This window comes from Rosa rugosa, chromosome 2, assembly GCF_958449725.1.
Source record: "Rosa rugosa chromosome 2, drRosRugo1.1, whole genome shotgun sequence".
Classification (NCBI taxonomy): domain Eukaryota; kingdom Viridiplantae; phylum Streptophyta; class Magnoliopsida; order Rosales; family Rosaceae; genus Rosa; species Rosa rugosa.
The window spans coordinates 10491923-10504807 of NC_084821.1; the positions used below are offsets into that span (position 1 = coordinate 10491923).

The 12885-nt window shown below is 37.6% G+C and overlaps 1 protein-coding gene across 1 annotated transcript; it reads left to right on the forward strand.

Annotated features, from left to right (window-relative positions):
• The first annotated feature begins 7717 nt into the window (after positions 1-7717).
• On the forward strand, positions 7718-12885 carry LOC133734169 (phytyl ester synthase 2, chloroplastic-like). The gene is made up of 14 exons (XM_062161806.1): positions 7718-8186; positions 8578-8629; positions 8892-8947; positions 9126-9284; positions 9641-9745; positions 9974-10053; positions 10220-10341; positions 10802-10913; positions 11065-11195; positions 11303-11669; positions 11812-11925; positions 12189-12274; positions 12394-12503; positions 12631-12885. Exons 1-14 carry the CDS (start codon positions 7802-7804, stop codon positions 12822-12824), a joined length of 2073 nt encoding a protein of 690 aa, XP_062017790.1. The 5' UTR covers positions 7718-7801; the 3' UTR covers positions 12825-12885.

Here is a 12885-nt window from a genome sequence, read left to right on the forward strand (position 1 = left end):
AAATTATATAAGCGTAAATAAAATAAAACATGCTAAAAATTGCATAAATCACAAAATATATATGGCATGCTAAAAAAAAAATATAAGCAATAACATAATGAAAATGCATGTGTACGCATAATTATAAAGCGTAAATGAAATTCACAGAATATGCTTGAAATTTTACTAAATACTAAAAATATATAAATCAGGCTTAAAGATAATCATATAAAACATAAATGACAAAGCATGCTCAAGAAAATAAATAATGAGAATCTACCATAGTATGAAATTAAATAAATTAAAGAGAACATACTTGGTTTCGAAAAAAATAAAACAATCCTAGCGCACGCGCGTGTTGATGCAGGCGTGCGTAGCGATGTTTTTGGGCTTATGAAACTATGCCGCTTCCTCTCCCTTTTCAGCAGTGGGCTTTGATCTTTTTTTTTTTTTCCGGGACCTGGTCTTTTCTTTGGGCCTTCTCTTTTTTCTTTTCTTTTATTTATTTATTTTTTTTTCGTTTCTAGGCCTGCAGGGCCTGCTTTTTTTTATTTATTTTTTATTTGAGCTGGGTGTATACTTTGGCCCTTCTCTTTCTTATTTTTTCTTCTTCCTCTATTTTTCTCTCTTCCTCCTCCGCCTCCTCTTCTTTCTTCTGGTTTTCTGGTGTGGAGGCAGCGATGCGCTGGGCAAGAGGCTGGTGAAGGCTGGCGGCGGGGCTCGAGCCCGGTCTGTTGCAAGGGCGCAGGGCGCGGGGGCTGGGTTGCAACGTCGGTGCAGGTGGATTAGGCTGCTGCTGCAAGGGTGCTGGGTTGCTGCTGAAGGCGGTTGAGCAGACGCTGATGGGGAGGGCTGCGCAGGTCGGCGGGGATGAGAGGCTGGCCGCGCCGCTGCTGGGATCTCACACACGGGCCCGTTGTTGCAGGTGGCTTGGGCTACGTAGGCGGGTTGTGAGGTCGGGTTGCAGATCGGGGCGGCGCTGGAGGCCCGTGTACTGGGCTAGGCACTGTGGTGCTTGGCCGGAGAGACAGAGATGAGGCCGGTCTAGGGAAATTTTTTTCTTGGTGGCGGCAGAAAAAGAGAAAAAAAAAAATTTCTCTAGGGTTTTGGGGTTTTTTTTTTCTTTTGGCTTATTTGCTCTGAGCGTGCTGATAACGTGTTAAAGTAAAATGACAATTGGAATTGGTTTACTCATTTCATTTCATAGCCCCTTAATATAGGGAGAGAATTACAATGGAAAGAACAATTACAATGATGACATTAAACGCTAATTGATCCGTAATTGTGCTTATTGATGGTAATCACTAATTCATTGATTCCCTCTCCGTCAGTCGCTTTGACGAAGGCACATAATGTGCTTTTCCTTTAACATTTTGGGAGATTTAGAGAGATAGTTAATTGAATATAACCATCTTAACTAATATTTATAAATGTTATAACTTATAAGTTAATTCCAATATATATATTTATATTAAATATGATCAACAAAAAAGAATGAGTCTTGTATTACCTATATAACCATTGAGCCACATTTTGAGATAAAAAATAAAAATAAAATATTTCTTTTTGTTAAACAAATTAAGGCCCTTTTAGGCCCATTTCGGCCCTATTTGGTCCTATTCGGAAGGCCGGCCCTAGTGGCTCGGGATTTTCGGGCTGGTAAGGGTTAGCATATTTAAGCCCCGGCCTGACCCTACCCGGCCCTAAATTTTTTTGACTTTGACTAGGCCTAGCCCGACCTGACCCTAAGCCCTAAAATTTAGGGTACGTAGGACCCATGATGACCCCTATATTAGAGTCTTCCAAAGCCCGTCAAAATGACGTTGCTGCTCTCAAATGCTCTAATGCTTAACACATTGAAACAAAACGATTGTTCATGAATGGCCTCGTTTTATAAAATGGTGTTGCTCATTGCATTGAGCAATGGTTGTTCATGAACAGCCGCATTTAATGCTAAAGAGTCCCATGACATAGGGTCATTGCTACTGCTATTTGATGACCCAGATACTCTAATAAGGCCGTTCACGAATGACCTCAAAAAGTCTATTAGTTGCTCTCTGTCCTCACAAAGAATGGACAAAAAAAATGAAGCTGAATATTCAAGTCACAACAAGGAAATTGAAGGCCATAACGGAGCGGTCAAGTTGTACTAATATTACGGGCTTTAAACATTTCCTAATATAAGCTGTTGGGAATTAGGAGCAAATAAAGTTTTGCAAAGTTGTGGAGTTTCAATTAAACCAACAAGTCAAGCACGTGCAAGATGATGAGTTTGAAACGACAAATTTTGTTCTAACAAAGCTTGAGCCATGATTATTCTTGAGAAGCCACCGTTTCAAGTTCTCTCACGCACTCACAGCCTTCACAAAAGGAAAACATAATTCCTAAGCCAAAAAATAATCATACAAGCATTAATAATATTATTGCTAGTTATTCATATGCACCACACGAACGTGGTGCATTCTTTGATAAAATCTCAAGTGAAAGTGGCAGCATTTTGAAGGCTTCTGGGACAAAGATTCAAGACTTCTCAAAAGTTGATATGGGACAGAACAATTAATGGATTTACAAAATATGTGTCCATCAATTTTCAAGTCCAACGACAAAGTTTCATGGAGCAGGGGATACAATAGAAATTAAAATTAATTTCAAAAGAAAGATAAGAGTTTCCGAAATTCTCAAAATTCCGAGTCATTATTGGGCCTCCTACAAGAAAATGGAAGCAAGCCCATTTGCAAAGGTCTACTTCAAATCTCGAGCCCGAAATAAAAAGTCTGGCTCGATAAAAATAAAAAAGCTCGGCTCTTCGCGATGGGTGTTCGAACCAACTTTACACTCTTCGTAGTTACAGACTTAATCAAGCAGTGTGTGGCCCATTTCAAGCTTCAGTGCCCAATTGAAAAGCTCGGCACGGTGGGTGCCCAAATCAAATCAGCGGACACTCTACCAAATTGGATGTCCAAAAGAAATACATTTGACGGGTTCAAGAATTATATATACATCTGTCGAACACAAAAGTCGGTACAAAACTAAAAATTCAATTCCTTATGAACTACGGTCGGTTTGATCCTATAATGGGTACGTATGCAATTTAGCGACCCACTAGATGCAACAAGAAATCTAAACAGAATCTCTCACTCCACCAGTCAAATTCAGCCAGTCCTAAATTTAATCACTGACTTTAGTCAAATTCTCCCCATACCAGAAATGCATATTCCTGTGAACTACAAATTAAGGTTTGATCCCTCCTTAAGAGTATGTAGGTAATCTAGTGATCACCCACTAGATGCAACCACAAGTCCAAACAGAATTTCTGACTCCACTAGTCAAATTCATCCAATCCTAATCTCTGACCTCGCCAGTCAAATTCGTCCAAACACCAGAAAAGTCAAATCATTCCCAAAATGACTTCAAACACAAACCCAAACACTAAATCGAATCCCTGGTTCACCCACACCAAATTCTTCCAAACACTATTCCTACTCCAAAAAGCAATACCCCCGAATTAGTCATTCACCCATTGAAATTCTTGAACTACGAGTGGCTTGGTCCCTCACCAAGGGTACGTAGGCAACCCATTCAAATATATGTTGGTGCAGTCGCAAACACAAACAAACAAACACATCCCTACAATTAATGGTTTCTTCATAAATGGAATCAAATGGTGTTTCCCTGTAACAAGGGATTGTAATTAAGAGACATATTCTGTCCTGAATGTGTCGAATACAAAATAATTAAAACTCTATTATTCTAATTAATAAGAGTGAAATTATGTTGGGTGACATTTACACTCACTGTGTGCAATTTTTACTCAACATCCTGTAACCGACGGCTGGAATCCGGTCGCGGGACTTCAGTCACCGATCGCCGGAATCCGGTGACTGGCCTCTGGACTTCTCTAAAAACCTCGCTGGAGGTTTCTAAAAAGGTCACCGGAGACTTTGATTGGGGGGGGGCAATAAATGTTTACAGGGGGGCAATAAAAGTTTATAACGGAGAATAATGACTAATCTCCCTAAATTTTGACAAATAAAACTTTGATCGAGGAAGAAGATGAGAAGATTACAAAAATTGAAAATATTCTCTTGGGGGGTAATAAAAGTTTATTGGGAGGAACTAGAACCAATCTCCCCAAAATTAGACAAATAAAATTTTGATTAAGGAAAATATGAGGAGATTACATCAATTCAAAACTTTTATTGGGGGCCAATAATGTTGGGAAATATTTTATTCCCCCCCCCCCTCCCCCAATAAACCGTTTATTGCATGCCCTTCAATAAATGTTTTATTAGGAGACAATAATTTTTTTTTTTTTTTTAATTTCCTTATGGACCTTCTGCCCTTATTTTACCAAAAAAAAAAAAACAGAGAGAGAGGAGACGACGCCCGAATTCGAAACACTACCATTTAGTAACCACATTACTATACCATACATTGAAATTGGCATAAATTTAAAAAACATTGTGCATTGCTCATAACCAATACCAGATTACCAGCTTCAGCCGAGGATTTGCCACAGTGTTGGCAGCTGAGCCTTTGTCTCCCCTAAACCCGAAAAAGCTCTCCCCGTCTCATCACTCAAGAGACGATGCCAAAATGGGAGACACCGATGCCGGCTCCACCGCTCTTAAGCCACCGCTGCCGGAGCTTGTAGTCAGGGGTTCCGAGTCATCTTTGACGACGGATTTGGATTTCTTCTTATCGGATCTGCTTAAGGAGTTGGAGCCGAGCGATCGGGGGCTGTTGGAGCTGAGCGATTGGGGGCTGTTGGTGGAGCCATCAGGACTGTTGGAGGAGTCTGATTTCTTGGAGGAGGAGGAGGAGGAGAAGAGAGAGATTACGAGACGAAAGGTCTTGAGCTTGAAGATAAAGAACAAAACGGGAGGGATAAGAGCGATGAAGGCGAGGCTGATGAGAATCATACAAAAGAGTTTCTTTGAAGAAAACCTGATCAGAAACGAGCCCAATCCTTACCTCTACTGTTGTTGATGTAAGGAGTGTGATAAGAGGCAGTTTCTACTAGAAATGAGAGCACGGAGATCACGACGTGCCTTATCGATTTCTTTGAGGTACTATTTGTCAACTAGGGGTGGGCACGGTGCGATTCAGCAACCAAACCGCTTCCTTCAGTTTTCTATATTCCAAACCACAACCGCATTTTCAAAAGGCTGGATCGCTTATTTTGGTTAACCCATTTTTCAGTGCGGTTTTGGTGTAGACCGATTTATTTATTTCGACTAGTAGAAAGACAAATGTTACACAAATATGCATAAACATACATATATAGCAACTTATATACTGCTGCCATTGCAAATGTTACACAAACCTGAACAATGTCTCAAACTTAAACAAAGTCTCAAACATAGCAACTCATATATTGCAAATGTTACACAAATCTGCATAAACATACCAGCAACTACACTACAAACCTTAAGAAAGTCTCAATCATAGCAACTTATATATTATAAATGTTACAAAATTTGCCTAAACATATCAGCAAGAGAGTAAGAGATTAGGGTTAGTCAAGAAATAAAAAAAAATAAAACAAAAATATAATTAAAATAAATTCGGTGCGGTTCAATTAAAATCGGGAGGTTTACAACCCGGAACCTCAACCAAATTGCTTTTATGCTGTTAGGTGCGGTGTGGGAAAAAAAAGAAGACTGTTTCATTTTGGTGCATGCGGTTACCGCACCGTTTTTTTTGGTGTCGTTCGGGCAGTTACCGCATTTTCGGTACAATGTCAATGACCCGCGACGCCATTGGAGCAAGGACTAAATGCTACTGCGGGTACTCAGAGTGAAGAGGAAAAGATCAGAGAGAGAGAGAGAGAGAGAGAGAGAGAGAGAGAGAGAGAAGCCGGATAGGAGGGATGAGAGACAGTGTGGCATGATGTAATTCATTAATTAGAATGAGGGCAAAATTGTCATTTTACTTTAAACTGGGTAAGTGGGAATAAAAATCTGTTGTTGGGGCAAGTGAGTTAATTTTAACCTATTTTAGTGCTTTGGGTCAAGGCCCCATTTTTTTTTTTTTCATTCTGATCGAGTTATTTACTAAAATTACAGCCAAACACCTCTAATAAAATTCTTGAGGTAAGGTTAAAAGGGGTTAGAAATTCAGTTAAAATTAGGCTAGATTAAAAGTTTGATTCTCCTCTAATGTATCAAATAAAGAAAAAAACCTCTAATAGAATCAAAACTTAATTGATCAAGATTAAAGCTGAAGCAACACTGTGATAGCCAATGACCAAAATATCGAAGATCGAGGAAATATCGAGAAAGTATCGATATCGATAAAAACTATAAAAAATTTAAATTAAACTTTAGAATATGTCTATTTGATCAATTATCTACTCTATTTTAAAAAAACTATATATTAAACATTATTACATAATAAATTAGTATAATTTAAAGTGCATTTGTATATAACTATATATTGAGCAGACATTTATTGAAATTTAATTTAGTGAATATTTATAATCTTGATACTTTATTAATTCTCATACATAAAATTAGTAGTTTATTCATATACAAAGTATTTAAAATAATAAATCTGATTAATTTCAATAAAATAAACTACCCAATAAACTATTGAAAAAGAGAATACAAAAAAAGAAGAGATTTATGAAGAAATAATATATATAAAAAGATATAACGAAATAACAAGATCCTTTCCCAGCAGCAATGGTTGCCTTGTTAGAATGTACAAGGAGCAACCGAGGTTTGAACCTCCTCGAGAGAGTTCGCCCTTTTTTTCGGAATTTTGATTCCAAATTGGCAAATTGGGCCCAATTTAGGCTGCTGGGCCACGAGACAAAGAGCAAAATTTCGTGAATTTCGTCAAAATTTCCGAAATTTCCGAAAATATCGCACGAAATTATCATGGTATATTGCGAAAATATCGCCAACCCGAGAAAACGAAAATTTCGTCGATATTTCGGCAAAAATCTTGATTTTTAAGTCCTTGGTGATAGTTGCAAGGAGTTGCCCAACACAGAAATCTCTATACATTGACCGTAGCATCTATCACAAAATTTTATTTCTGATTATTATAATAAAGATTACTTGAGTATTTCTTATTTTCGCATTCATTAGATGTTGTTTTTGGGTGTCCAAATGTGTTTGTTTTTTTTTTTTTTGGTGAATGTGTCCAAATGTGTTTTGGTTGGTCTTTCGCTGATTTCTCCAATGACCCCCAATTCTTTCACTTTTGCAAGTCCTTGTCATGAAGCTTCTCGGATTAGATAAAATGGACATCTAAAATCAAACGTTTCTCGCCTCAAGAACACAACCCCACAAAGTTTATACTTCGACTTCAATGATTTCTCATTGACTAGTAGATGACGATATTTTGCATCACAACATATATACTCCCTTTATTGTACAACTTTTTTTTTTTTTGGTAACACAGATACGTGTATGCATAGATGCATATGTTAAAAGTCATGCTTATGTTAAAAGTCCGTTGGATAATTTATTATTGGGGCGCACAAAAAGCGGCAACACACTTTATCTTCCCGCTCCGCATGTCCGGAATTTTGGACAAACGAACCACCGGCCTAGTCCGCCTCTCCTCTTTTCACTCCGGCCGGTACGTACGTAATTAATCATATATGTTATCAAAGTGTCCGAATGATTTCCCCAACTGTCAACTTGTTCAAACTACTCAGATATTTAAAATGAAGCTGCTTAATTTGCCTCTCACGAATTACACATACTTGCATATCACACCAAAGCAAGGCCAGGCAATAACAGAAAAAAGCAGAAGACTAGGTACTTCAGTAAACAAGGAGAACGTACACTACTTCAATAACTCATCAATGTCCTGCAACGCACTCTGTCTCTTTCCCTGCCGCTTTCCTCCGTCCATTTTCCGACATGAATTGACGTCTTCACCATCCGGAAGGTCTAAGTTAACTGCATTGTTTTCTATTAATCCATCTAGGACTAGGACTAAGAGGTTAGCCCTCTGCACACACCACACTCCAACCTTGACGACGTCTTGGATAACGGGAGCTATGGAGGATCATGATCATCGTCATCAACATGTAGAGGACGAGCGGGTGAGCTTAAAACATTTTATTGAGCAAACTAAGGATCTTGTCAGATCGGACAGCAGTACAACTGCACCGTCACCTCACTGGTTCTCCCCTTTAGACTGCGGCCCCCCATTGGACGATTCCCCCCTGCTTCTCTTTTTGCCCGGTAATTATAGTTAACTCAAGCTCAACTCTGCTTCTTCTCTCTTGAAGTGCAACTTTTCAGTTTTTTCCTTTGTTAAAATCATCAGCATAACCATAAATATAATTTGAGTGTTTTTCTTTCTCAGCTTGTGTACTTGTTTTTTAATTTTATTTTTAATTCTTTATTCTACTCTTTTTTTTTTTGAATCAAACCTTGCAAATGCGAGGAAAAAGATTTATTAAAAATAAAGGGAAATACAAGTAAGAGGAGAGGACATATCTTACATCTCCCAGATATCAAGTACTACGGATGAGGAATGACAGACAACATCCTGCCTTCCAAAACAAAAGAAATCATCTAAAACGAAAACTAGAGAGACCCAACTTATCTTTTAAACTCTTGAGTTCTGCAGGAATTGATGGCACTGGACTTGGGCTTATAATGCATCACAAGAAACTTGGAAAGTATGTTTCAGCTTAAAGTTGACTGCGTCTTCAAAGAATGTCTATAATTCTGTTTTTTTTTTCAGCTAACTTCAGAAGCAAATAGTTTATGTCCTCTTTCTAGCTATTACGAAGCGCTGGTCTACATTCTTATCTATTTGAATATATATATATATATATATATATATATATATATATATATATATATATATATATATATATATATATATAGTGTGTGTGTGTGTGTGTACGTGTGTAACCCTTTTCTACTTTCTGTTCGAAGGATTTTCGAGTTCTGGTGCTTGCATATCCCTCCTAAAGATCGAACACCATTTACAGGTTCTTCCTTTTTCTGTGATATATGTAGCATTCGCAATCTATGTGGTTTGTTGCACACATTGTTTGATTCACTTGTTCATTGCACGATATGAGTGTGCTGGGTGCTACGAAAATCACACTAGGAGACAATCCAATTTTTACGTGATTTGGTATTCTTACTAATTTTCTAATGTGTCAGACTTGGTGAAGCTAATTGAGAGCACAATTCGGTCAGAGCATCATCGCTCACCTAATAGACCAATATATCTTGTTGGAGAATCGCTTGGAGCATGCCTTGCACTATCTGTGGCAGCCTTTAACCCTGACATCGACCTTGTTTTAATTTTAGCAAATCCAGGTACGTACGTAACACACACACACACACACACACACACACACACACATGTCTTAATTCTTAACAATTTGTAAGGATAACTAATTTATTTTACATGGATTTGTAATGGAAGTGGAATTTTATTAGTTATATTATCAATTAATTAGTGAGTACTAGCTAAATGAGAATCAACGACGAACTTCTGTAGAACTGAAAAGTGTTGTGTTCTTATACTGCTATGTACGATCTTAGCTAGATAAGTCCAAATTAAATGCTAATTTTTGATCTAGTACCCAAGTAATCTATAACTTTTCAAAAGAAGATATTAAGTTGATGCAATTTCTCACTCAATTTAACACCTATCTGATGTTCATGTGCAGCAACATTCTTCAGCAGGTCACAACTTCAACCCATATTACATTTACTGCAGTTCATGCCTCACTCACCCAATCTTAGCTTTCTTCATATACTCAGTTCAATGACTGGTGTGCTATTCTTGTTCCATTTATACTTTTTAATTGCTTCCTGTATTGAGACTGTAGATATCTTGCTTAATTTCTCCTGATATAGGATGCCATCTTTTTTAATTATAAGTCTTTTTATTACGAACTGATTTGTGATTTAATCTACTTTTTTTTTTGTTTCAAATGACCTAATGCCTTATAATTCCTATTTATATTGTTTTTTAATCTGCAGCTGTTCTGCTTGCGTAGGTGCAATGATGGCTAATTTGGAGAAAGAAGTTGAAAGGCTATCGCCAGATCTTGTTGCACCATCAATAGCTTACCTATCTGTAAGTTACAACTCTGGAACACTACTCTCACCAAGGAGTTACATATCTGCATCAGTCTGCTAAGTACCTAACTCTTCTCAGCATCTATTACAATTGAATCCTTGGTTCCAGGTTATTGTTGACATATTTTGAAACAACATTAATGGTTGAACCGTTGAAGTTCCAGGTTATTGCTGACATCTTACCCATAGAAACGCTTGTGTGGAAGCTTCAAATGATTAATTCAGCTTCATCGTTTGCCAATTCACGCCTCCATGCTGTAAAAGCTCAAACCTTGATACTTTCCAGGTTTCCTTTAAACTTCCATAACCACTTTTAGGGGAAATTTTACGGTACCTACATGTATGTCATACACATATTTACTAATATGAGAACAAATTTGTTGTCATTAATTACCATTAGAGTCGTTATTTGTGTATTTTAATTCTATTAGAGGTAATTACTTCACATACAATATTTTTACAAATTTATGACCAAATTGTTGTCGATGTGGTAACTTTGTTGTCAATGTCGTAAGTTTGGTTCAATTAAATTGTAATTTTAATTAAATTAGATTAAAATGAGTGTATAATAAACATCCCGACACCATAGACAATCCCCCACTTCTAGCAATATTTTCATGTGAGTTACTATAATCATGCATCATTCCAAATTTATTACATGTGACAACTGACAAGGCAACTTTGCTGCATTACCCTATCATCTTTTTAGAATGATAGTGCTGATTTCACTGTTATCTGTTTAATAGTGGAAGGGATCCATTGCTACCTAGTCAAGAGGAAGGTCTACTAAGACTCCAACAGCTGCTTGCAAATTGTGAGATCTGTAGGTTTGAAGACTGCGGCCATTTCCTCTTCTTGGTAGGATAATCTTATGTGCTAGTAGAAATCCAATCCTGTTCTCAAATTTGCATTAGTTTTTCCTCTACTGTTAAGTTGGGACGTTTTATACAACCAGATGTTTCTGAGCTTAAATTAAATGTACATGTGCTTATATTTGAATTTTTGGCAGGAAGATGCTTTTGATTTGGTAACTGTCATCAAGCAGGTTGGTGTCTATCGTCGTTCAAAAGAACGAGATTTTGTTTTAGATTACATACCACCATCCCCTTCCGAATTAAGAACTTTACGGGACAATAACAGGTGGGTCATACTTTCCCAGCCTAGATGGTAGATTAATTTATGCATCATTTTGTTCTTCTTTTCTAATTAATATTGATACTTTATGATTATTATTAATGTATGTGTAGATGGATTAACATCATGAGCCCAGTGATGCTTTCAACTTTAGCAGATGAGACGATAGTGAGGGGCTTTGCTGGGATTCCATCAGAGGGTCCTGTATTGTATGTCGGTTATCACATGTTACTGGGATCTGATATCGCTCCATTGGTAGCACAGTTGTGGGAACAAAAAGGCATCCATCTGCGAGGGATTGCACATCCAATGATGTTTATGAAATCGAAACAAGGAAATTTAGTTGAGTTACCCTTTTCCGACTATTTCAGACTGATGGGTGCTGTTCCTGTCTCGGGAAAAAACTTTTTCAGGCTACTCTCTACAAAGTCTCATATCCTACTGTATCCTGGTGGAATTCGTGAGGCTCTTCACAGAAAGGTACTGAATTCACTCGCTTTTTTTTTTTTTTACACGATCGATGCCAGGACATAACTGGATTGCATGGAAATTATTTAAGAATTTGAGTCACTAGTCACTATATATTGTAACAGTTTTGCAAAAGTCGACTTTCACTTTCCAGGGGGAAGCATACAAGTTATTCTGGCCAGAACGGTCAGAGTTTGTGAGGATGGCAGCTAGATTTGGAGCGAAAATCGTACCTTTTGGTACAGTTGGAGAAGATGATTTTTTTGACGTAAGTTCAGAAACCTTGTAGTAACGCCTTTTCCATCAATTTAGTATAATATAAAAATTTAATGAACTAGAAAGGGGTGTTACTGTTTTATCAAACTACTCTTACTGGAGTGGTCCAAATCTATAGCAATCTTAAATACACGGTAGTGACGGCACACTCTGCTTGCCCTGCTTATGTTTAAAGTACTTATATCTGATCTCTAGTGCTTGTCACTCATTATTGTCAGAATATATCACACTTGCGTCGTGTTTGCTTCTCGTCAGATATTACTCGATTATGAAGACCAGATGAAAATTCCTTTCCTCAAGAAATATATAGATGCATTATCGGATGAAGTTGGAAAGCTGAGGTACTAGATCTGTCAAGATATTGTTTTATTGTTGATTTCCATAAACCTTCTATCATGGTATGGACGCATTTTCCTAGAATGATTTCTCCTTGAATGTTGATGTGATCTTGTGACCATAGGACTACCGTTGATGGGGAGGTAGGAAACCAAGATGTATACTTCCCAGGAATTCTACCAAAATCTCCCGGCCGGTTTTATTATTATTTTGGGAAAACAATTGAAACAGACGGTAAGCATTTCAACTATAATCAACTAACTTTAGTGATCGAAAGGACTTGTTTGCTTGACACGAATTAACTGTATTATTGTTCTCGGGTGATTAACTATATTGAATATTGTGATGTGAATACATGCAGGGAGGAAGCAGGAATTACGAGACAGGGAGAAAGCTCAAGAGTTGTATTTACAAGTGAAATCAGAGGTTGAGAACTGCATTGCTTATTTGCAGGAAAAAAGAGAGAGTGATCCTTACAGAAGCCTTGTGTCTCGGCTACTCTTCCAGGCCAGACATGGCTTTACATCTGAAGTTCCTGCATTTGACCTCGATTAATGCAGTGCTCATGTGTATATCAACGAAATTGTTTAATTTCCTTAATCATTGTTTTTGGCAA